The sequence below is a fragment of the Drosophila eugracilis genome, unplaced genomic scaffold (assembly GCF_018153835.1).
Source record: "Drosophila eugracilis isolate 14026-0451.02 unplaced genomic scaffold, ASM1815383v1 contig_408, whole genome shotgun sequence".
NCBI lineage: Eukaryota > Metazoa > Arthropoda > Insecta > Diptera > Drosophilidae > Drosophila > Drosophila eugracilis.
Genome location: NW_024573270.1, coordinates 1,550,294 through 1,576,765, shown reverse-complemented (window position 1 = coordinate 1,576,765; position 26,472 = coordinate 1,550,294). Strand labels below are relative to the sequence as shown.

At 40.4% G+C, this 26,472-nt stretch overlaps 2 protein-coding genes and 1 long non-coding RNA gene across 3 annotated transcripts; 2 read left to right on the top strand and 1 right to left on the bottom strand.

Annotated features, from left to right (window-relative positions):
• The first annotated feature begins 879 nt into the window (after positions 1-879).
• Positions 880-3,271, top strand: LOC108103911 (serine/threonine-protein kinase WNK2). The gene is made up of 3 exons (XM_017209660.2): positions 880-1,778; positions 1,914-2,949; positions 3,019-3,271. The coding sequence occupies exons 1-3, from the start codon at positions 966-968 to the stop codon at positions 3,192-3,194; spliced, it is 2,025 nt and encodes a 674-aa protein (XP_017065149.1). The 5' UTR covers positions 880-965; the 3' UTR covers positions 3,195-3,271.
• On the bottom strand, positions 1,729-17,430 carry LOC108103913. The gene is made up of 3 exons (XR_001772272.1): positions 17,183-17,430; positions 16,827-16,962; positions 1,729-1,825 (listed from the first exon to the last, which is right to left on the bottom strand). It is a non-coding gene; the product is annotated as an uncharacterized LOC108103913 (long non-coding RNA).
• LOC108103910 (relaxin receptor 2) lies at positions 3,764-26,470 on the top strand. The gene is made up of 18 exons (XM_017209659.2): positions 3,764-3,989; positions 14,019-14,441; positions 14,619-14,730; positions 14,844-14,915; positions 18,045-18,122; positions 18,303-18,374; positions 20,389-20,460; positions 20,522-20,593; positions 20,657-20,800; positions 20,905-20,976; positions 21,970-22,113; positions 22,187-22,303; positions 24,829-25,064; positions 25,160-25,274; positions 25,552-25,696; positions 25,751-25,905; positions 25,987-26,060; positions 26,127-26,470. The coding sequence occupies exons 1-18, from the start codon at positions 3,950-3,952 to the stop codon at positions 26,414-26,416; spliced, it is 2,433 nt and encodes an 810-aa protein (XP_017065148.1). The 5' UTR covers positions 3,764-3,949; the 3' UTR covers positions 26,417-26,470.
• The last annotated feature ends 2 nt before the right edge of the window (positions 26,471-26,472 follow it).

The window sequence follows — 26,472 nt, the reverse complement described above, 5'->3', positions numbered from 1 at the left end:
CAGGTGCCTGATTAGAGCGATTCACCCGCCACCACCATCTTGGCCGGAGATTATGTAATGTACGGGGAACGACACTTTTGATTTGTATCTAAATTGCAGCCAAAAATCATAAACCTTCGGACCATCTCCGGCAGCCGAAAGTGAAAAGAGTCCGGCGATAAAAACAAAAAAAGAAAAACACATGCGGAACATGCAGGCCCATTGAAAGCAAAAGTTTTGTGCGTGCGGAAACGTGCGGCGCATGCGTAGGTGGATTCCGGTTAATGGGAACAGTGGAGCAGGTCTACCAAACCATATAAATTAAGGTAAACATTTTATTAGTAAATTAAATAGTTAAAAGGAAAGTGTTTAAGGATAAAATAAAACTACTGAAATTGCAAGTAATAAAAGGATTTTGATAACTCACCTAGTTTGTCTTTCAAGAACTTAGAGAGGTGCAACCTGTAAATTAAAGGTTTTTAAAGACTTTAATTAGTAAAAAGAAGTTCAGAAGTTAAGAGGTATTAACCACAGTGCCTGGTCAGAGGGCTAAGCATAATGAGGTGACGCCTTCGATGGGTGGAGTGGGTGGTGGTGAATCGGCGGATAGTGGTCAGCAGTCAGTAGTCAATGGGTAAGCGGGGACTGGTGGGGCCCACGATTGCGGCAAGTGAAATGGCAGCGTAAAAGTCATAAACTGCCCAATCGCCGTACTCCATGCCGATGAGCCGCAATCTGTGGTGCTTTGGTGCATTGCTAGCCGAACACACAGCACCATCACCACCGATTGGTATGCACAGTGGGTATCTTCCACGACCACGATGGCCACTCCACTGTGCCGCGATGTCCGCTTTATAAATACAACAGCGACCAAGGAAGTTCATTTCATTTTCTTGGCGGCGATCGCAGCAAACGGATTAAACGCGAAACGATATCAGAAAGGGAAGCAGTGCATCATTACCAGAGGAAATACAAAAGGAAACAACATGAATCTTCTAACCAGTTCGAGGAGCCTCCATCTTCTGATGGTCTTGGCTGTTATCTTGGTTACCCACAGAGCCGAAGCGGGTTTACGTTTGCGTCATACCAGCAGATCGGTTACGCCCACAGCCCCAAGCACAACTCCCACCATAACAGTGACCTCGGAGGAGGCACCGCCACAGGAATCCGTGGAGGAGAGTGCCCCGACAGCGGGCGTAGTTACCGAACCGGAAACGGACGTCGAGGTCACAACCGGCAAGCACAAACGGGGAATTCTACATGGCCACTCCCATCTGCATGGCCAATGGCCCGCCCGTACTTATGCCTCCCACTACGGCTATAGCCTGCAGCTGCCCGGAGGCAGTGCCTTCCTTGCCGCTGCTCCACCACATCGTCACTTTGTAAAGTACGGCGGACATGGTGGACATGGTCTGGTGAAGCCACTTACCTTGGTTTCTGGTGCTGCTTCTGGTTTGCTGCCAGCTCTTGCTCCCGCTCCATCTGCTCTGTTACCCGCCGTGGCCACAGCCTTGCCCGCTGGCTTGCCCACAGGATTGCCAACTGGTCTGCCCGTTGGTGTGGCCAGCGCCATTCCCGCCGGAGTAGCCACAGCTTTGTCCACTGGAGTGGCAACTGCCTTGTCGGGTGCCGTGGCTCCACCCTCGTATGTCCTGCGTCCTGGTAACGCTCTCGTCTCCTCGTACAGCGTCAACTATCCGCATCAACACCTGCAGAAGCCCGTCGTCTTCCAGTCCGCCGTGAAGCCGCTGCATTTCCATGCTCCAGCCCATGCCCATGCCCACGTGCACGCCGTGCAGGTGAGTCAGCTCTTCGGGAATTTTGAGTTGAATTCGTTTTTTTGATCCTAAAAAGAATATCAATAGAGATTTTTACGTGAATTAGAAATGGATTTTTAATATAAGCTAATTCTTAAAATGTATCCCTTTTTGCAGCCCACCTATGTGCAGGCCTATGCACCAACTGCTCCTGCTGTGCCCCTCCAGCCTGTTCAGCCCATTCAACCCATTCAGCCCGTTCAGCCCATCCAGCCTGTTCAGCCCATCCAGCCTGTTCAGCCCATCCAGCCTGTACAGCCAGTGACACATCTTCAGCCCATCCAACCCATCCAGCCTATCCAGCCCGTGCAGCCTGTGACCCACCAGTTCCAACCCGTCCAGCCATTGCAGCCAGTTACTCCAGTTCAACCCCTGCAACCAGCCACTCCCATCCAACCCGTTCAGCCTGTCCAGCCCACCGTGGCTTTCGGAGTTCCGGCTCCAGCATCTGTGGATCTGCCAGTGATCCCTCAGTTCCCACAGGCGCCTCAGTTCCCCCAGTTCCCTGGAGTACCTACGTTTAGTTTCCAGCCTGCCCAGCCGGCGGTGCCTGCCCAACCAGCTGTGCCTGCTCAACCTGCTGTGCCTGCCCAGCCTGCCGTTCCTGCTGCTCCTGAAGCACCGGAAGTGCCACAGATTCCTCAGATTCCCCAGATTCCTCAGATCCCGGCCATACCTCAAATACCACAATTCCCTGGTCTTCCTCAGTTCCCTGGATTCCCTCAGATTCCTCAGTTCCCGCAGGCACCTGCAAATCCTTCGATTCCCTCAGTACCAGCAGTTCCGGCTGTCCCGGCCTTTCCCAGTCCACCAACTAGCCAATTCTTCCCAGCTGCTCCACAACCACCACTGCCCCAGCAGCCACCCACTTTTGGCCAACCGGAGTCACAGTTTCCCGGCGGAATTGTACCACTACCGGGGTCCACGCCAGTGCGACCAGAATCTGGAACTGGCATAGCCTCGCCACAGATTCCGCAGTCACCGGAACCAGAGAATCAGCCTGAGGTGCCACCACAGAGACCGCCAACCCACCAGCCACCACAGCAGCCATGGAAGCCGGTCTTCTATCAGCCACCCACCGAATCGGCACCAGCGTCACCCAATCGTCCATCGGTAACCCTGCTGCCACCCTACGGAAGCTCGCCAGCTGAAGGTGAGATCAAAAACAAAATCTTTCATCTTATCTGATGATTAACCCATTATGTTTTCTGATTTCCCGTAGGTTATCTGCCACCCGTGGGATCACAGCCATCGGCATTGAGTTCCAGTAGTGCTGGAGTCGGTAGCCAGGGCGGCATCTTCGACCAGCTGAGCGATGCCGAACTGGAGCACATCTTCGCCCAGGCCAACTTGGCGCAGCAGCAGCACCAGCAGAGCCACAACTACCATCATTACTAAACTCCAACCTTTACTTAGGAAACTTTTTAAAATTTTTTTTTGTTTTTTTTTTGTTCCCGTGTGTTTGATTTATATTTTACTTCTACTGTAAATTATGTTTATATTAAATAAGTTATTTATCAAGAAAGAGAAAGAGTTTAATTGGGAAATTTGGGAAATTCTAAGGTGAAATAAGAGAAAGTCTAACAAGAAAATCAGGAAGATAAATATATGTAATTTCAAAATCTAATTTCTACATGAAAATTTCTTAAAAACAAATAGTAGTTACTTTTAAAATCCCTTTCGAAAGTGAAAGGTTGTAATCACTTCCAATTCCTGAGCTTTCCCAGCGCGCTTTTCCCCCTTGCAAACGCTTTTCACCTTGAACTTGGCTGTGGCTCATTGGCGAGCTTTTTAGCTTTTCATTCATAAATTGCCAGCTGATATCGTTGAATGAGTACGAATGGGCGGGCAAACAGGGCGGCTGGGTGGCGCCGGGTGTGGGCGGGGCACCTGGAAAAGCCGCATGCCACATGTTGCAGGCGCTCGGCCTTTTTTCAGCTCAGTTGTTTGTTATCGTTGGCAGCGAACGCGCGGTGCTGCGGACCAAGAACTCGATTCTATATATATATACACTTTATATATATATTTTTGGATCCCGACAAAGAGATCTTGAAGTGCCGCGAAGTTGTATTTTTTTTCGGGTATCTTTTTTTTAACAGTGCACATCGAGAAGTCTATAATTAAATATTGTTTATTGGCCGTTAAATCGGCGGATGAGAAGGAGAACTCCCTGGATGTCAATAGCGATCATGCGTACGTCCCGGAAAAATAAACAATTCCCTATTTTGTGTTTTTGTGTTTTTGTTTTTTGTGTATATTTATCGATGCAGTTATAGATTCCAGATATCTGAACAAATCCAATCTGAATCCCAATCGCCATGTGTATATGTTTTTATCTACTTGATCCGCAATGTTTGTGTGGCAGTTTAACGCGAATCGAATCGAATCGAATCGAAATAATAAACCCGCCCAAGATATTGACCATCTGTACTATCGTTCTCGTACATTCATATATCTATAAGCGAAGAGTGTCGAAGATTTTCGATCTTCAGTGGGTTATGCTATCCACGGGTTAATTGGGGGAATTCCAACTAGACTTTGTTTAGAAAAGGCGTGATTTCAGGGAATTTATTTGGATTTAAGATTAAAAAATGCAAGGAAAGTTGGGGCTTTATTTTTAGAAGAACACCTTTAAATAAACACCTTTAAAAGATAATATTTTAGAAGCAAATTGAGATAGCTACTCTGAGGAATGGAAATGAATATCAGAACTATTTAATATTAAAAACTTAGAAAGAAAATTTACCAACAAAGAGGTTTAAACAGATTTACATTAACTTTAAATGGTTATAGAACGAAAATAAGCAGCTTAGTTAGTCAGCACTTAAAGGCATAATATCATAAAATCTAACCAAAAAACATTAGTAATTTTTTTAAGTAAAAATACGAATTTCGCGAGGGAAATGACAAAAGTTTTTATCCACGAAAAAGGTGCAAAAATTGTTGAAAGAGAGTTGAATGTTGGCGAAAGTTCAAAGGGCATAAAGAAGTTTTACAACAAAGTTGGTAGTTAGATGAGAAAACAGAAATTTCTGGCCATAATAAAAAAACGCTAAGCATTTAGCACAAGAAAACTTTACCTTTTTTTTTAGATCAATTTGTTAAGTGAGAGTTAAAATTGAAATCTTTTTTATAAGATTTTAATTTAAAGTGCCTTAACCTGAGGTAGTAAAACTTAAAAGACGAACTTTTGTTTTATGCCCAACAAAGTTGTGGAATCCAATCAAAATGCTGATGATTGACCTGAATCCAGTTTGGCAGTTCGAAAATATCAGAAATCGTCGTGGCCGAAAATTTGTGTTTCTAGCAAAGCGATTTTCAATTAAAATTCTGTTCCAATTTGCATATTAATTTATGTTATTAAAATAGGTCCTGGCGCCGACTGGATATATTTCGTTCTGTCTTTTTCGCACGTATTGATGGCCATAAATATGGCTATCTCTGTCGAATGGGGTCTCTCTGCGAGTTGGCGTGTGTGTTAAATTTTTGTAATAAAATGTCATTAAGTGTAAGTGCGTGGTGCCGTTTAGATTTATGAGCTCGAATGAATTGCAAATGCCAGGGCGAAGGGTGAAAAGGTGGGACTAGTTGTTGGTCCAAGGATGATCAGGGGTTGTCCAGACCAGTGTAGGTCCTTGTGGTTTCTGTGGCTGCTCCTGGCTGTTGGCTGTTGGCTGTTGGCTGCTGCCGGCTGCTGATTGCTGACCTGACAACGCCTGCTGCCCCAAAAGTTGTGTTATTAGTTGTAACTGCTGCTTTGGCAGCTTAGACAAATCCCTATAAAGCATATATATATACTAGATGTGTGTAACACCATGGTTACTAGCCAGATTATTCCTATATATATATAGTGTTTACCCCCAATCCGCAACCACACCTTTTAATGACCCACGAAAATCAAGTGGAATGTGTCAATTATGTGGCCCAGATTGTCTTCCCCTCAGGAATTCTATTAAATTTCATCCTCGGAAGGCGAAACTATTTGCCTAAGCTGCTTGGGGTAATTATTAGATTTTTTTTTTAATATTTCCTTAGAGCTTAGCTGAGGGATTAGTTAGTAAGGGTGTTTAGTTGGATGGATTCTGCATTACAACTGATTATTTTCGAGTACTTTTCTTGAGATTAATTGCTATTTTTACATCACTAAAATATATAGTTTAGGTATGACAATAATTACTATAATTAACAAATTATAAATCTTAACTTTTGTTAAATAAGTAACTATTTTATTTGATTTTATAAATGATTCTTGAATCACTTAATTTATTTTATTTTAAACACAATTTGATCTTCACTTTTACTACCTTTCTTCTGCTTTTTTTCATATTATTTCTTTGGGTTACTTACAAATATTAATGTATTTATTATAAATTTAATAAATTTAATGATTATACTTAAATAAGAAACTTAAAAAATCAATAGAACTTTGACTTTTTCTCCTATGACATTCCAATTTAATAACCCATTCAGTTACGAAATTGTCAGCACTTCCTTCGCCCGAAAAGAGATTACTTCATGATTGCCAGGGAGAGTCAGGAGTCAGTTGAAAATTCTAGTTAACAAATGGCCCAAACTTAATTATAAAAATATTAAAAAAAAAAAAAAAAAAAGGTAGAAAAAACCTATTGCACCCTTTGCAAGATTTATAATTTAATCCTAGTTACAAAGCTGGCGAAGAACCCTGACAATTGTTGGAGAAGCGGAAAAAACAAATTGTAACTCAGGCACCCGAAAAAGTGAAAATGCCCGCCCACTCGCAACTCCTTTATCACCGTCTCTTCCCGCCACCACAATTTCCCCATTTTCCATGACCCCAAGACACACACACACACACGCACACCCGCAAAGAAAAACTGTTTGGGAATATGTGAAATGTGAGTGGAAACCGGTCCAGCGATTTTCCACTTAAGAACTTGTCGCTGACGGCCAAGTTTAGCCCGAAAATATGGGGGATAGCTTTGGCGGATTTCGGGATTTGGCTCTGGATTAATAATCCCCATCATAACGCCTCACGCCTCCCCCCTTCGGCAAAAACAACTTCGATATTCCGCTTTTAGGTAATTTGAATACGGGACGGGCAATCGTTATTTATGGTCCGGGGTTCTACAATTTCAGTTGCGGGTCCATGTCCGCGTGTGGGTGCACTGCAGCGGATCCATTAACAGCTACTCCCACACTCAAACAAATTGGCTTTCCTTTTTTTTTTTAAGCTAATGGCGAAAAGGTCATTAGGCTAGAGAAACTACTTACTAAATTAAATACATTTTTATTAAGTTTAAAGTAAGGATTTCGTTAGGATGAAAATAATTGGAAAGGCAAGAAAGCACTTTTCAAGCTTAAATTTTTGTAAATTTTCGAATATTTTAAAAAGTCATTTGAAATTTGCAATTTTTTCGAGTGCCACAATATTGTCAAGCATCTGTGTAGTAGGCTTCCCATCCGTAACCGTATCATTATCCGGCGGACGCTAATCGATGCCCCCAATGTCCAGAGGGCCAATGAATTGAAGGCCCACTATCAAATTTCAGAGCACTGGGACCAGAGATCCAGCGGAGCTTTTAACTTGATCAAGTAATCCATATAATTTTGTGGTGTTATTGCCATTTTTTTTAAGTCGTCGCATAATTGAATTTGTCCATGGCAACGACAACGGCAATGACAGTGTACGCCGCCATAAAGGTTATGCCTCATTAGGGTTCGCTCGGAAGTGGCGTGCGTTAAGTTCAGGCGGCATCTTAGTTGGAATCCCAAAAACCGGACATGTGAATCGGTCTGAGTGATTGCCAAATGGAAAACACTAAGTGGGGGAATCCCCGGAAAAGCAAAAGTGATTGGCAGAAAGCAGAGAGGGCGGCCAGGAAGCTGTTATGTGTATGTATGATTGAAGTGCGAATGATTCGATTCCTTATTTTTGGGTGGCGAAAAACGAAATCCCCAGGGATCAGAGGTCCTCCAGAAATACGCAGTTCACGCTAATGAAGTGAGAACACATTTTAGGCTTCAAAGAAAATCGATAAGAGTTGGGTTTTCTTTTATTCGATTTATTAGGCCATATACGAGTGCAAACATCTTTCGCCTTTTGGAATGTTATTTCAATTCTAAAATGAAAACACAAAACATTCTGAAATTATTTGTCTTTTGGGGAGTGTTCAAATCTAATGAAGAAATGAATATGATAACAGACTCTTTAATTGCTTTTTCATTCGTTTAGAAGTTGGTAAATAATTTAATTTCCAACAGGAAAACAGAAATCAATGAAACGTCTTAGAGAATTAAGTTAAGTCGCAATTCAGAGAAGTTTTCTTTGGCCATTCGAAAACTTTTGGCACCAAATAACTTTTCCAACTTTTGGGGCAACTTGAATCATAGATTCAACAGTCGTTTTATCTAAGATCCAAAATAATTTAGTTAATACAAGCTCTCCACAGGAGGTATTTACACTACGAAATGCGAAATCAAGTTATTGAATTACACAAAAAGAAACAAGTTTGCCTATTGATCCATTTCCACTTTACACACACACACATTTTTAGCTTGCCAATCGTATAAATTATTTATTTATTATCATTACAGATTAATCTCAACTAATATGTTTTTAACCGTTTGATTGTTAATTAATTTTCACATTTCCAATTGTTTTTTTTTTCTTCAAAGAATGCAGAAACTTCGTTGCATTTAATTGTTTTTAGAGCTTGATGAGGTCAACATTTTGACAGCACCAACACCCATGAAAAGGCCCAATACAACTCCGCCGATAGCACATATAGCTGGAAATGAATCCGGGGAATCCAACTGATTGGTCTGCTGATAATGGGTTCCCGCTGGCCTTGGGACATTTCTGGTTCTGGATCTCTGAGCTTCAAGCTGGAGATCGTATAGCTCCCTTTTTTCCTTATCTAAAAGGACTTCGTAGGCATTGTTGATATTCTTGAAATAGTTCTCCGTTCTAGGATGACGATTCTTATCCGGATGATAAATGAGCGCAACTCGCTTGTAGCCCTTCTTGATCTCTTCCTCGGTGGCCGTTGGCTCCACTCCCAGCATCATGTAATAGTCCTCCTCCTCCATTTTTCTACGGCTTTAAAAAAAAATCTGACTTTGATAGTTGTGATGAAATTATTAATATCTCTGGTTTTCCTTCCGTAACATCCGCAGCGCAACAAGTTTTTTTTAGTAGTAGTACTCGTATTAAACCGATAGCTTTCCTATCGATGATCATATGGTTTCTTAAGCCAGTTCGTGAGCGAAAAGTCGATTGGGAATATTTGGGGTATTCTCTTGGGGCTTATTTAAGAAATATGTATATATTTTATTTTATTTTTAAAGTTTATTTAACCAGTTAGGGGGCTTATTTCGTATAAGAATCCCCTTTGTTTTTAGCAGTTAAAACAAATATTTTATTATTTATTTTTAAAAACGATTTTCTTTAAATATTCCTATAAATGATTATTTTTACTACCACGACCTCATCAAAAATCAAGTTTAAACTCACTTGGGAATCACATTTATTGCAAAGAAAAGGTCATCTAATTAATATTATGCGTAGCTTTTTTGACTAGCTCTAATCTAGGTCAAAAAAAAAAGGACAGAAATTAGACTTGGGTCTAGTTTTCCTTTCTTTTTTTTTTTTTTTTTTGTTGTAAAACAAATAGGACTACAAGATAAAACACATGGCATTTACATATGTGTTGACGTGTGCGAGTGATGTGACCTCTGACCCTGCCAAGTGGAAAAATGAAAAATGGCCAGCGTAATACCCTGATTGAAGCCTAAGTGAGACGGACAGATAAAAAAAGGAAAAGCAAATAGAAGCAATAAGCAAATCGGGCGAGTGGTACAGAGAGAGAAATATATATAAAATACCAATGTAAATCCTTTAAACATCCCTAAAGTTGTCTTTCCCAATGAATCCTTTGAATTTTCCAATGTAAAATATAATATTGCATACTTTTAAATACCTTAAAAAGTGTTTTCAAAACTCCTTCATGGCAATAATCATCAAAATACCCCAAATTACCTGACCTTTTTCTCTTCGTGCACCAAAAAGAAGGCCAGAAAACCGCTTAATTTGGCCAGGTCTTCCCCTGGCCGCGTATGTCACATGACCTCTGACCCATCGGTGGCTAACGCATGGGGCATTAACCATTTGGCATCGCATTTATTTTCATTTGGTTGATATCTATGTATTTGGGCATCTTGCCTTCGCTGTCAGCGGCAGTTCAAACAGCCGAACTATTGACAAATACCACCCACCATCGACCACCCACCCAGCAACGAAATCATTAGGGCAGCAGGCCTAGGATACGAGTATATCCGCAAAAAGCGATGAAATGATTAATTTTCAACGAGTAATTAAGTGTGGTAAGCCCAAAGCCCAAAGCCCAAAGGAATCTTGCGAATGGAATGGTTTAACATTTGCCTACTTTAAAAATAAAACTCCGTCAGAGATTTGCAAGGCATAGAGAGAATGTATATATATAGATCGGTAGATATATATATATATTTAACCCATTGCAAATGGGCACTTGAGCAGCCTTTTCTGTTTATCATTGGCTTCTGTTTTTATAATTCTTTAAATTTTTTTTTTTTTTTTTTTTTTTTGGTGCCCTCCCAGTCGGTTTCTTGTTTACAACTTTGTTGTTAGCTAAAAACTTTTCTCGGTTTGTTGTCTGTTCTTCATGTTCGATTTTTGGGTGAGTATAAAAATTCCACACCAATACCGAAAAATCGAACTCGGAATCTAAACAGTCGAAACGAAAAGGCATGGGAGGTGAATAAAACTTTTGGAATTTCTCAGCTGTTTTTAGTACATGTCGTAATGGACCTAGACCCATCCCGAAACCATTTAATATGCTTCGGCTTCAGCACAAAGTTTGTTTGCCAGATAAATCAGATGCCAAATTGTTTAAGAGCGCCAACTCATAGTGAAAAGCATTAAACAAAACATTTACCTAAATGCTTAATAATAAATGGTCACGCCCACTCTAATGCTCATTAATGGTAAAATCTAACAAAGACATAAATTATTCTTTAACTAAGCATGTTAATTCGATCAATATCTATTGAAGTCCCAAGAATTAAGCAAATCAAACTATTGCTTTGGAAGTAATTAGGAAAATTAGAAAATATAATATAAGAAACTTTACAACTTAACCAACAGGTGGCGGCACTATGTGGCGCCATCTACCGGTTGTTAATAGTTACAAAGCAATCAAGTTTGGATTTAATGTTTTACTTTTGTTATAAATTGTATTACCTGAAGTGTTATTATCAATATCAAGCACTCTGATTCATCAGATGATCTAATTGATATTGATCGACGGACTTTGAGAACATACCGAGGGGGAATCTCAAATAACGGACAACGGACATCGAACTGCAGACAATTTGTTTACTTAGCCATTGAGCACAATTGACTTCTATTTTCGTGGGTGCCTATTGGCTTTTCGTTCGTTTTAATTGCTGCCTCTGCCACTGCCCCAAAAAAGCAAGAAAACCTGGAACTATTGCCACTTGAGGCTACTTTCGAACGATTTCTAGACCGCATTAGGTGGTGGGGAATAATGGGGGCAAGGCAAGGGTCAGACTGGATAAACAAATCCGAGTCAATTTTAAGGGGTGGTCTGATAAAGTGTTTTAGGTGTACTTTTGCACTAAGTGAAAAGTCTAAGATAAGAAAATCACTAAGGTTTTGAAACAGTAAAATACATAGTTTATCCATTAGATTCTTTCTTACTTTCAGACAACTCCATTGGTGATATTCTTAAGATTTGTTAAAGAATTCTTTCTTCTTGATCTCACCCAACCAGTTAGCACATTTTTCTTTCACTGTACAGCCATTTGGTAAGAATTTCGTTTTGAAGAATGCCTTATTTCAGTACAAACCCCAGCTCAAAATACATTTCATTCATGATATTTCCCTTGAACCTTTTGTTCTGTAATAATTAGGGATTGGTCCTCCCACAGTGTGTTCAAAGTTCTTAATGGGTGTAAAGAGTGGGAACTAAGACCTGTAGAGGTGCACCTCTTTGAGTGGCTCAATGAGAATTTATGAGCTACAAAGTTGTAAAAGTATTTTTTCTGAGTAAAGCGTTTTCTGCAGTAGCCGCAGCAGCAGCAGGAGCTCCTGTTGTTGCATTCTCAGATAGACAGGGGGGTTGAGAAATATGAGGCAAATGGAATAAGGGGGAGATGCCCCTTGCTGGGATCCGGCTCATCAATCATGGCAGTAGCCAGACGAGTCCAAGCCGCACACATCAAACATTTCAATTTGCCGCAAATGTGTTGACAAAACGTTGATACGCCATCGGCATTCGTTGGCTTTGGATTGGATTGGATTGGATTGCATAGGGAGGCCGATGTTCCAAGTTACCCTAGATCCCCTTAACCCTTAGACCTTTAGACCCTATGCCCTTTTACTCATCCCCAAAGCACATTAGCAACACGTGTCAAATGCGCTATGTTCTTGTCCTTGTCTCCCGGCTTTTGGTTCTGGATCGCCCTTTCCCTTTAGCCAGCCCCCTTTTGGATGCCGCGCTTAATTACACTTTTATAGAGTCACAGCCCCTTCGCCTCGTCATTTCCATTTCAGTTTCAGTGCCATTGTGGCAGTCCTTCCCGTCCTGGTTCTTCACTACATCGCCATCTCCATCTCTCCATCCGTAATTGCAATCCGTTGTCCTCTCCGCTGTCTGAGTTATGACCTCCAATGCAATGCAATCGCCCATCGGCGCATCCCGGGTTCCTTGTTTATCCGGGGGACAGGCCATATGTTTTCGACTCCTTGGAATTTTCCATTTGTTGTTTTGCAAATATGTTTTTTAAGCAAATTATGAAAAGCCTTTTTATTTCCCTTTAGACATAGGGCAAGTATCCTTTTAATATTTTGAATTTAAATCAAGTACTTAACAGCTCTAATAATGTAAGGTATAAAATCGTTTTTTTATGTTAATTTTAAGGGTAATTTAACGAATCTTGATCAGCAAACCCTTTCTTCCAAGTAATTTAATGACTTTCTTATGTCCTTAACCTTTATCCCATTAATTTAATTCGTATTTGCCATGTAGGGTACACAAAAGTCGTTAGTATCAGTTCATCTAAAGCCTGATATATCCACGATTCGATTTAATTTGATTTGCATTTGTTTACCTTTTCCGTTTTCGCATTATAATTACACCTGCTTTTTGTAGAGGTAGTTATATGTTTTCGATATGCCGCGTGTCCATCAGAAAGTCAGAAAGTCGAGTCATGCTGATGATGATGTTGATGGTGGTGGTTGCCTTATCGATGTCCCAAACAAATCGAAAGGATTCCCCAACTGGGAGGTATAGATTATACACTCGAACATGTAAAAATGGTTCGGCTTGTCAGCGAAAAGGGGGAATTTCACGGACCATTTCATCGCCATTGGGCCACAAATGTACTGTGCGTAATTTTTATTACAAACAATTTTATTACACATTTTACATATTTGCAATTTACAATTTTGCAACTTCAGATATCGGATATAAGTACTTACATTTTCCAACCTCCCTCAAACTACCCATCTTTCTATACATATATCGTTGTCCCTTCAATCGATTCCATGTGGGCGCTGGAAATTGCGTCGCATTAAGTGCAATCGTTAAAAATGATAAATGCACTGACAACAGCCTCCAGGGAAGATGAGTATCACTTAGGGGGTGGCGAATCTATATGTCTATATATATATATATATATATAGACGAAATATATATCTATATCCAGAGTCTGTTGTTGAGTTCATCAAGTGGAACATCAATGAATAGGCCAGAAAAAATGGCTCCTTCCTCTCATCCAGCTCTCCCATCTCGCTGTTCTGCTAATCGGATGCTAATTAACCTATTTAATTGGTTAAACAAATATTTCGGGACCATTTGGTAAAGAAATTTATTGAGCCATATAGACAAGAACATCTGTTTGTTCCGATGCCTTTGTATAAGATTTTCTCTTGCTTTTTCTGCTGCTTACTTTTGTGGATTCCCTTTGGCCATTAGTAAAATGAATTTTTCTGGGTTTTCTATATTTTCATTGGTAATGTTTAATTTCCACTTACTTCCTGGACGTTCGTTTTATCTTGTGATTATTTTCGGATACTGTATTTATAGTCTAGCTAAGCCAGATGGTTGGAAAGTCAGTTATTCGAAAGTTTAATTAGTAGTCGTTATCATTTGTAATCGTTATCGCCTTGATGATCCTTTACAGCTCGCCTGCCCATCACAATTGTTCTCTCGATTCTGCTCACACTTGCTTCTAATGCGGCAGAAGATGCCAAAGGAGCAACAAGGACAACAACAGAAACCACACGAACGGGTATCGGCACGAAACCGGAAACAGAACACGGAGCGGAGGCGGAAGCGCCTGTTCGTGAAGTGATATCGCTCCTGGGCGATATCGAATCGGTTATCTTGGTTCCCAACTCCGATGACAAGTGTCCCGGTGGCTATTTCCACTGCAACACCACGGCACAATGTGTTCCACAGCGGGCCAACTGCGACGGAAGTGTCGACTGCGACGATGCCTCCGATGAGGTCAACTGCGTAAACGAGGTGGACGCTAAGTACTGGGATCATTTGTACAGGAAGCAGCCATTTGGCAGACATGATAACCTTCGCATTGGCGAGTGCCGTAAGTACAGCTAATTGATAAATATATCAAAGTAATCGAAAATATGGCATACCAAAAAATAACACCCAAATAATTTAAAGTAGCTTTGCAAATTTTGATGTCTATAAATACTTTTATAATCTAATCAAGGAAAAGACTTTAAGGAGAAACACAAAATCTGCTCTTCTCTTTTTTAAGTGTGGCAAAATGAAAACTTTAGCTGTCCTTGTCGAGGGGACGAAATCCTTTGTCGATTTCAACAGTTAACCGTTATACCAGGACGATTACCGAAGCATGATCTGGCAACGCTGTAAGTACATTTGCGTACTTCTAAAGAAGCTATTTATGATTCTATTCTGATTCATTTTCCCAAGTAATTACTATTTATATAAGATAAACTATATAAAATATTATATTTTACAGCGATCTAACGGGAAACACTTTCGAAACCATTCACGAGACCTTCTTCAGTGAACTGCCAGACCTGGAAATGTTGTAAGTAGCTTTGCAAAGACATAAATACAGGCTCCTTGGACTAACGAATTTTAAGAGGAATCCATTAAAGTGATATTTAGTAAGTAATAGTTTCTTGGGTGTTTTTGATGGAGTTCCCCATCCGGCACAAAAGAAACGAAGGCATGTTATAACTCCGTTCGGACAACGTCATTCGGGGCGCTTAATTAAAACGGAAATGCAGGCAGATGACTCTGACTGCAGCGGCTGCAAGCGATGGGGGATGTTTAAAATCTTCTTGTGGGGGCTGGAGAAGGACCAGAACCCGGACATAACATAACAGACCAGTCCGGTCCAGACCAGACCAGACCGCATTGAATATTAGCGACATGCTGTGTCCTTAATGGTGCCTTTAAGTAGTCGTCGTCGTCGTTGTCGTTGTGTCAGTATCACTGGTGGCCATCACACGCTGGCATACATACAAATTACGTACAAACTAGACAGCCGGAAGGATAAGCCAGGAAGGATCCGCCTTACCAAGCTGGCTAAACATATGTACATATATGTATGTATATATCCAAAGGCAGACGTTGCATCGTGTTGCAGTTTATGTGTCACTGTGCCAAAGGACATTCAGGTCCGGCTTAAAACAGACATTCGTGGTGCATGTCGTATCGCCAGTCAGTGGAGATGGACATCCTCCATAGTCCTCGAAAAGGGATTCCTTGCTTTTTATGTAAGCTCTCCTCTCACGATCTAGGTATAAATTTCCACACTGGTGGGGGGTGCAATCTACACTAACAGAACCGAAATTGTGAAGCTTTAAATTTGACTTTAAGTCATGTCTTCAATTTATAGGAAAAGTAAAGATGTTTTGATTAGCCCAGAAATAATTCTAGATTTTTACTAATAAATTGTAAGAATAATTTAAAGCTTCTTCTTCCTTACATTCCCTATTTTCTTTCTGTGCTCAAATGACTTTAGAAGTTTTCCGCTGACATTAAAGTTTTAACCAATCTCAGCGCAAATTAAAACCCAAAAGTTTTCCCAAAAGCGGAGTTTAGTTTCCTGAGATTCCTCGTGTTACCATCTTCAAACCGCCAATATGCACATTCCTTTGGGTGGAAAAAAAGGGGTGGCACAGCCAAGAGAACCAGGACAGGATGTCCTGGTTACTCCAATTGCCTTCCACTTTCGGCCACATCCCTGGGATATTTTCAACAAGTCATTCAATTGCACACATTTATCTTCCCTCGATTTCGTGGGCAGATTTCGTGACGATGAATTTTTAACGACCTCCGGAAACCGAAAAACAATGTTCATATCAGACCCGCAGGCATGGATTTTTTTCCGTCGACACCCTCGACTTTTTTTTATTGTGAGTAAGTGTGGGTGAAGCCTTGTTTTTATTACTATCCTAGGAAATTCCAGGGGGGAAATAACATCTAGGATACAATTACTTCTATAAATAGGCTGACATTCCAGTCCACAGGTTTATCCAGCATTTAGCCATAAAAACTAGATGCAAAACAAATTTCAAATTTATTGGGCCATTAAGTGCGCCAAATGGAAACCAAATTCGAGTGGATATACATTTTTTAGATGAAAAAATAATAAGAATTGCCGTCATTGCAGTTTGGAAGAGATTTATATAAAATAGACTTAAAAAAAAAAGAAATAGTCATTTAGAATTATGATTAATTGGATCATAATAATTGTATATACATTTAAAATACACGGAAAGTCATTGGAAAAGGATTGGGTTTCTTAGACAAAGTGAAACAAAAACCTAGAAAAAAGCCTCGACAATAAGATACCAATTACCCAGCGCGCCAATTTGAAAATAACCTTCCCTTCCGTCAACATTCTGATCATAATTATTATAAAATATATCATATTTTCTAACTAACAACTAAATAAATAGCAATATACAAATATATAAAAGCCACTTACCTTAATTTTCCATCTCATTGAATGTTGCTTTAGGGATTTCCGTTTTCCATTTCCATATTTCTTTCCGTTAATTTCACTTATATAAAAACACTTTCACTTCTCCCGCGTAGCTCCATTTCCTTTTCCAAAAACCGCCCTGCAATAAAAAAATAATAATAATAGTTAAAAGTAAAACAATGATTTTTAAGTTTTAACTATGAAAGAATTTCCTAATTGAAATTACTGTTTCTAAGACCACTTACATAGGAATTATTTAAATACTGGGAATATTTAAATAATGGGATTTTTGCTTTGATTTTTCTTACTAAACTTTGTTTATCTTTTACATTTGCATGCATGCAAATTTATGTACTTACATTTGCATAAGCATAAGTAAGTATGTGTTGACGCGCACACATACAACCCCACTTGTGCGCGGGAGCGTCATTTGCATTCTGGCATAAAAATTAGCTAAATTCACCATTTAAACAGATAGATATTGAGCAAAGCTTGAAACACAGCCCTACGATCATTGTTATTTATTGTTTTATGGATTTTTTATAAATTTTTAACACTTTTAAACAGCGAAAACAATTAACAAATGTAATTAGGCGGCAGCGCGACTCTGAACCGAACTGACAACTGAAGAAGAAGACTGAAAAGGAGGGAAGAAGAGTTTTTGGCACTAACGCCAAAGTGAACATAACGGATCTTTAAAGATATTTGTTTTGCTTATCGTCGCCTTCTATTGCGCCTCTCCTCTAAGTCAAAACCTTTACACAGTTGTAAACAGAAGTGAATATTTAGAGAAATTGTAAAAAGAAACGATATTAAGCTTAAAAATGTAAAATGTAAAGTAAAATGTTTTTGAAATTTAAATTTAATACAAAGTGCAAATTAATTCATTGGAGAAAGTTTGGGGCTCCTAATGAAGACGTAACTTGGACTTGGAGCTCATCGCTTGTTAGCCCGCATTTGCACATACAAAATACAAATAAACAGCGAAGTTTTTGGGGCCAAAAACAATGACACGGAGAAAACAAAGCGCATTATTATACATATCTTATTCTGAAGGATGTGGCCGAGGGAGGGACGAGGGAGTCTGAAAAGTTATGGTAGCTATAATAGCTATGTGGGGAAGTTCTTTTTAGCCGACACCCATTGTGGCAAGTTTACAATTGAATCTCATATTTATTACGTTTTATTCACTCGAGTTTGTCGCCTGTTTTTTGCTTTCAGAGTACTAAAGTTCTGCTCAATCCGTGAGATTGCCTCGCATGCTTTCGATCGACTGGCGGACAACCCACTGAGGACCCTGTGAGTATCCTTTTGCCCAGCAACTTGACCCGCTCCCAACAATAACTCATAATTAAGTCTCATTATTTATGTGCACTTAACAGTTTTTCCCATCATCTTTTCCATCGCAGTCGTCGATTCTTTAATAATTTTCCCCACCTCACTCTGCCAACTTATGAACGTTATGTCCTTACTTTCCAGTTATATGGACGATAATAAATTACCGCATCTGCCGGAACACTTCTTCCCCGAGGGCAATCAATTGAGGATTCTGTAAGTATCCTCCGTTCAGTCGATATTCATTAATGCGGGTTATGCCATTTACGTTCGGAATTAACACCACCTTCTTTATGATCGATTTCCGGTTGGGTAGCATTAATATTAGCTAAATGTAAATTGGCTACAAGGAGGATAGAATTTCGAGTAAAAAAACACCAATTATTATAAGTTAGTTTTCCTCAAATCAGTTTAAATTGGTTTTTAGTATATATTAAATCTTTATTTCCCTGCATTAGCATATAACATCGAACTTCCTGTGTAGTCCACATTTTAGCCCTGCATTAGTGGCTTGGCTTATTTATACGAGAATTATCCATTGGCTTTCCCAGCCATTCATTTTAATAAAAATATTTCAATAAAAATGAGTGCAATGGCAAAACGATTGCCGATTTATGTATGTGCCTATAAATGCTAATTAAACATAAATCAAATTAAGGGAAAATAGCACAAAACTTGGCTTAAATTTTAACAATTTTCCAATGCACAACTTTAGGCTTGCAAACTACAAAAATGCATTCAGCCAATTTCGAAGGACAGAGAGAGAGAGAAAGATTAAAAGCCATTATTTTTTGGCCAGCCGGAGGTGCTAAATGACAAAAATCCAGTAATTGCCAATAACCGTAGAGGGTCGATTATATCAGAATTCATATGAGAATTGGGCGGTACAGTGAAAACCCACACACGATGCTAATCGCAATCACAACTGCTGTCAACCTTTGTTGGGGGCCATAAAGTTGGCCCATTGTTGCCAGATTAAAGCCAACCTCTTGCCCAATCGACTGACAATGTGGCATCGCATTCCTGCCTCATTGTTGTGCCGCTTTTTCCTCTTATTTTTCCACCCATTTTCCACCCCCTCCCTGTAATTTCCCCTTTGTCTCGCCGCGCGGCCTCGAAGCATAAAAATATTAGCACAGACGGTAAAAAGTTTTCAACTTGTTTTGTGCATTGAGTCGAGGTGCCCACGCCCCCATTTCCCCAACCCCGCCTTAAAAGTCCAAAAACAATAACAACGTCAGCTGGCAAAAGGGCAGGCGGTAAAAGGCTAAAACAAGGTCAGCTTAGGGGTTATGAACGAATCGGTAAGGTTTTCCTTTTTGGGGAAGTTGGATAATATAATAATGGGATTTAGATCTTACTACCTATAATGAGTATATAAAAGATATCTATATATATTTTTTAAAATATTTAACAGCTAATAAATAAGTTTTACCAAAATTTGTGCCAAATTTTCCCTTTAGAAAGTACCAAAATTAGATAGCCTTTTCTAATAAAGTAATATCATTTCTATTACGCGACATTCTTAATGATAGATTAGCATTCGTTATACCCTTCGTAATACCCTGGGAAATAGACAAAACTGCCGGCACACACAAAAACACATAAACAACTCAGTTACACTTTTGCGGCGGAAGGCGGATTCGGAATTGTGGGAGGGAGATATATCCGTAGTACTTCGCCTCCGGCGCCACCGAATCCGGAGGACCAGCTGCACTTGGCATTGGCCTGAAACTTGGCTCTCTGTCCGGTTGACAATGCATACACATATAGAAAAAAGATTACTAAGAAATTTAAGAAGATCGAAATTATATTTAAATTTGGATTATGCTTTGGGATTTTAGCTAGCTTATTATTTGTATACTTTATCAGATTAGTAAATATAAATATTAACCATTTGATATTAATATAATTCTCATATCAAAAAGATAGTTCCCTTCAGATAATACCAAATAACATTAAATATATCTAAGGGATCTCTGTATCTTAAGTCTTTTTCTTTTAGTGTAGTACTGGAATTTGGCCAGGCAATGGTTTCGCTGGGGTGAAAGTGCAGTGTTTCTCGTGGGGCGTTTGTTACTTGCGCTTAATGGCTAATTAAAATCGAGATATATGTCCAGACTTTTCACTGGCTGCAATGCAATTGCAGCAGCAGCTTTTGTTGCCAACTTTTCAGCATTAAAATGAGACTTTTTATCTATTTCATATGATTTTCGGGGTGGATGGTCAGAATTTTGGCACGCAACCGACTGCATCACCTGAAACGCAGTGATTTTCTGAATCTACACCAGCTGCAGGAGCTGTAAGTACTTTAAAATGGCATATATATATATATAAACACTCTAATGGGATATATTTTAAAGGGATCTGCGTGGCAATCGCATTGGAAACTTCGAAGCCGAAGTGTTTGCCCATCTAACGAGCTTAGAATTTCTGTAAGTATAGCTCATTAGCACCAAATCTTTATAAATATATATATATTCTATATATCCCAAAAGCTATCTCAATGAAAATCACTTGAAGCATTTGGATTCAGATAGCTTTCCGAGAACCCTGCTCAAACTGCACACTTTGTCCTTGGCCCATAATCAGATCGAGGACATTGCCGCCAACACTTTTCCCTTTCCACGCCTGAAACACTTGTGAGTTGATAACTGAAGAAGAGTGAAATATCTCTATATAGATATATATACCCCCTCTCCATATATGTCTACCTATAAATATATCAATCCTTTGCCGATTGCAGATTTCTGGCTGGCAATCGATTATCCCACATACGAGACGAAACCTTCTGCAATCTCAGCAATCTACAAGGATTGTAAGTTGTTTATGGTTAAGGGGAAAGCTTTAAAAATACCCTGTAAGCTAAGGCAGGCCTAGATAGAGGTTTCTTATATAGATATTTAAACTCTTTAAAGTAGAGAGTTAGTTCTAACTACGAACCTCTTTCCAATTCGAATACGCCCCTCTAGCTAGTCATAAATACAGGGCATCGAGCAAACAAGTGTCACAACTCCGACCTCTGATGGATTTTTCCTTATGCTTCTGGCTTCCATCTGCCCATCTACCCATCTACCCATCTACCCATCCACCATAAGACCCATGACCAGAGGTCTTTTGAGACCTCGCACCCTGATTTCCAAGACTTCTGATCCCGAGCCTGGTGGAATGAGGAGATTGACAGCGGGAAGGGAAAGGCGGCTGTGGCAGAAAGTGTCATTTGGATTTATTGCCGTTTAAGTTTCGCTTTGGCCGAGGAATTTAATTTATCAATAATGCTATGTGGGCTATGAGGCGTTTCAAGGCCGAAGAATGCAAAGCCAAAAAGCTGACAGTTTTTCATTTAAGCAAAAAAAAACTCATCCTTAGTTTATACTAGTACCCCGTCCGCCCCAAAAACATTCCACTGCTTTTCATGTGATGCATATTGAGACGGCTTCGAGGCGGAGGCCTGTGTGGAATGATTTGTATGCAGGGCAAAAATATATAGAGAGAGATATCTAAGAAAAACATCAGAGAGACGGACGGACAAATACCGGATACGTGCCACGGCATCGGTGGGGCAACTTTAATGATGAAACTTTTAGCCCGATGCCCGGAATCTAAGCTCTCAGCTCCTTTTTTCCAATCTCTAAATGCAAATAGAGGGTAACAAAAAAAAAACAGAAGAAAGAAAATAAAAAAAAAACAAGCGAAATGCTTGGCTTTTATGCGTTGGCCCATAAACCCGCGCACTGCTCTGATGTGTTAACCACTTTCCCAAAACCAAATGTCTTTTTTTTTTGGCCTTTTTCTCCGATTTCCTTTGTAGACATCTAAATGAAAACCGCATCGAAGGATTCGACCTGGAGGCCTTCGCCTGTTTAAAGAACCTGAGCTCCCTGCTGTTAACGGGCAATCGTTTCCAGACCCTCGATCCGCGAGTCCTAAAGAACCTGAGCAGCCTGGATTATATGTAAGTAAGCCAAAACCAAATTGTAATGGTTATGAGCCATATACCCATACCCTTGTTTATCTGTCCCTGGCAGTTACTTCTCGTGGTTCCACTTGTGCAGCGCCGCCATGAATGTCCGGGTCTGCGATCCACATGGCGATGGCATCAGCAGTAAGTTGCATCTGCTGGACAATCAGATATTGAGGGGCAGGTGAGTGTCTGTGTTGCCTACTAGGTCCATCCATATACATAAGATGATTTCGATTTAATCAGGCTAAGAGCCCTTGCAAACAGCTTGAGGAAACCTCCTAGCAAACGGGAAAGCTTTTGGGCTTCCAACTGCGGTCTGTGTGTAAATCTCGTTCATTAAACTGCAATTAAATCATTGTCATTATGACCCTCGAAGTCTCGGTGCAATTGCAAGTTCATCTAAGCTGGCTTTGTAATTAGAGAACTGCATTGTCCTGCCTACGAGGAAAATTGCTGGGAAAATCAGAAGTGAACTCAAAGTTAAACTAAATTTATGCAGTATTAGTAGAAGGTCTTAGGAAACTTGTGATAAATTGTTTGATTAAGTTTAATTTGGGTTTGCTCAAGATGGGGTCACGATTAGTTGGGCATAATCTAATATTTAATTTATGGGTAGCCCATCTCCATAAGCCTCATTTCTCGTTCTAATCACTCAACACCCAAAATCCTGCCTCTTCAAGTAGCTAGAACCCCCGGTGTCTAAACATCAAGCTGGCATCCGTATTTGGTATTTTAGGCAAGTAGCTACTTGGCAAGACAAATAAGTAGACACATCAACAACTGGCAAGTGGTATCCGAAAACTGAAAACTGAAAACCGGGAAACTTGGAACTCCCAACTGGAAACTGGCAACTGGCAACCGGCAACCGGCAGTCACTTGTCATCAAGTCTGCTGAGTGATTATCTGGCTGCCTGCCATCGCCTCCTCGTCGTCGTCGTAGTCGTCGGCGTCTAGGATGTGTTCCTGTTGAAAATGAAAATTACGTTCCTTCCTTCCATCGGTATTATTTGTTTGCTTTTTACACATTTTACACACACTCTGCATGCCGCCGTCTACATCTTCATCTTCATCTCCATCTCCATCCACGTCCACATCTTCATCTCGGGGTTTTCCCAGCGAAAAAGCAAACACCAACATGTGCATGGATACAAACATACACATACAGCCAGACAAACATTAGGATGCTGGGATCCAAGGGATCCAAACGTACAGGGCTACAAGGCTACAAGGCTACAAGGATGCCGGTGCCAGCGAGAATTTACTTTTGTGCTTAGTACATTATTTCATTATTTCTAAGTTGACGTTTTCATAAAAATTAAATACTTTAGGTTTTTCTTCAAGTCGTTGGCGGTGCGCTTACCGTTTTTCCGGCTGCCTTAATTTTCCTCTCAACCGACTGGTGGTCTCTACTTTTATTAGCCACCTGGTTTTCTCAGCCTTCGTTTTCCAACTGCACTCCCACATTCGAAATGTTGAAAGTGGCTGCTTTGCACCAGGGATTCTTTCCCTGAATTTACAACATTAATTCGTTGTTGCTGCAGGCAGACTGGGAGGATGCCCGTAATAACCTTCAGTTCGTTTGATTGGGTGACCCCCGATTTGTAAAACAAAAATTGCTATTCCTCCCTGACTTACTTTGAATCTTTTATGGGGAGAATTTTCCTAGATTTTAAGCAAGGTTTTAAGGCCATAGATTCAGGTGTTGCTTCATTTCAACTTCTTTTACTTTTAATGACCCTTTTTATAAAGTTTAAAACCTTCAAAGGCATGGGCTTATAGCCCCATCTTTGTTTTCCACATTTTACACCTTTAAGGATGACCCTTGGCCTTGTCGAGTAGAGCTGCAACTCCTTTTAATTTTATAAGCATTTAGATAAATTGGCAGCTAGCCAGCAGTTTCTTGGGTCAAGCCTGATGACGGCCAATCATCATCAAGTGCCCAGAGTGAATGGCAATGAATGGGAAGCGGAACACTGGCATAAATTACAGGTCTCTTTACCTCCAAGCATAACCATCATGTGGCCAGTGTCTATAATTGTCATTGAATCACAGCTCGGCTGTTGCCATTTCTGCTCCTGTGAATGGCTGATATTCCAGATATTACTGTTGCTGTTCCTGCTCCTGCCTTTGTGCTGTGCTTTGTGTACACCACCCATCCTTTGTGCCCAAGTCTCGTCGCTCCACTCAAGCATCCAGATGGCCTCGTGACCAACACACCTACTCAGTTAGCAGAACTGCAATAATGAGACACCCTGACAATTGCCACAAACGCAGAGGTCAAAGAGTACTGGGCCCACGGGGCAGACTTAAATTTCCTTTAATTGCCCCAATTTATGGGTAGCAGCATAACGACAATTGCCCAACTCAAGGTCAAAAGTGATTCTATTTACTTTTTTTATAAGTTATACACTCAAAAAATAGAGATATTAAAATGTAAACATTAAGAGTTCATCATATTTATGTAAATTTGCAAGATTTAATTACATTATATCAAAATTTGATTAAAACTTGAATGTAAGAACATAAAATGACATATCAAAGGGTATTTAACTATTCTATTCAGCTTGTCACGATTTTTAATAGTAAAAATATAGAACTTTATAGTTATATACATTTAAAATCAGGGTTAAATTAATATTAAAAATGTTTCATTACGTCTGTCTAATATTTTCTATCTGTGCTTGTGTTTTTATTCCTCAAAAACAGTGTCTGGGTGATGGCCTCCATTGCCGTGGTGGGCAATCTATTGGTCTTGCTCGGACGCTATTTCTACAAGTCACGGAGCAATGTGGAGCACTCGCTCTACCTTCGCCATTTGGCCGCCAGTGACTTCCTCATGGGCATTTACCTGACGTTGATTGCCTGTGCGGACATTAGTTTCCGCGGCGAGTACATCAAATACGAGGAGGCCTGGCGGCACAGCGGTGTCTGTGCGTTTGCAGGTGCGTATCCTTCCCTTATTACCCTGCTCCATAAGCCTCTTCCACTTATTCCTTAATGGTTTGCTAATGTGAATTATGTATACGCCAACGTGTAGGCTTCCTCAGCACCTTTAGTTGCCAATCGTCGACGCTGCTACTAACATTGGTCACCTGGGATCGTCTGATGTCGGTGACGAGGCCCCTCAAGCCCCGGGATACCGAAAAAGTTCGGTAAGTGGTGAAATTCTATTAAAGTCTGATTACGCTTGGTAAGACAATCAAGCTTCTCTTTATCCATCATTATTTTAATTAGTTTTTCCAAAAAGCTTAAGTGCTTTTTTGATTTATTAACTTCTCAAATATCAAAACGCACATATTTGTGTTTACCTTTCAAACTTTGTTTGACTTTGGAGAAGGCAAACTACTTGGATTGCATGTGGACAGTGTTATTTTAATATACTGATTGTTGTTTGTATTTATTAAAGAGATTAATTTATGCTTTTCCTAGAATTGTCCTTCGCCTTTTATTACTATGGGGCATAAGCTTTGGATTGGCTGCAGCTCCACTACTTTCCTATCCCTACTTTGGAAACCACTTCTATGGAAACAATGGTGTCTGCCTGTCACTGCACATCCACGATCCCTACGCAAAGGTAATTATCATTTTAGAAAACTTCCGCAATCTATTCTTTAAATTCCATTAACAGGGCTGGGAGTATTCAGCGCTACTTTTCATCCTGGTCAACACTTTGTCTCTGGTTTTCATTCTCTTTTCCTACATAAGGATGTTGCAGGCGATACGAGATTCCGGTGGCGGAATGCGAAGCACTCACAGCGGACGAGAGAACGTGGTAGCAACTCGGTAGGTTTCGACAATTTAGAGGAATTCATTTCTCAACTTTTAATTCAAATTTGATCAAATAATAAATACACTTCCCTATAGCTTTGCTATCATTGTGACCACCGATTGCGCCTGCTGGCTGCCTATAATTGTGGTCAAAGTGGCTGCCCTCTCAGGTAAATAGTTATCTTACTGTCTACTAAAAACTAAATAAATATGTAAATTGGACTTACCTTATTTAGGCTGTGAGATCTCGCCTGATTTATATGCCTGGCTGGCGGTGCTGGTGCTGCCCGTGAACTCCGCTCTCAATCCGGTACTCTACACATTGACCACGGCGGCTTTTAAGCAGCAGCTGCGACGCTATTGTCACACTTTGCCCAGTTGCTCGCTGGTGAACAATGAGACCCGATCACAAACCCAGACGGCATATGAATCCGGGCTAAGTGTTAGCCTCGCCCATTTGGGCGGCGGAATTGGTGGCGGATCGGGACGAAAACGAATGTCCCATAGACAAATGAGCTATTTGTAAGGGCCGAAATCTGGCCAAAACTGGAGCACGAGATCAACAGACTTACATTTAAATGG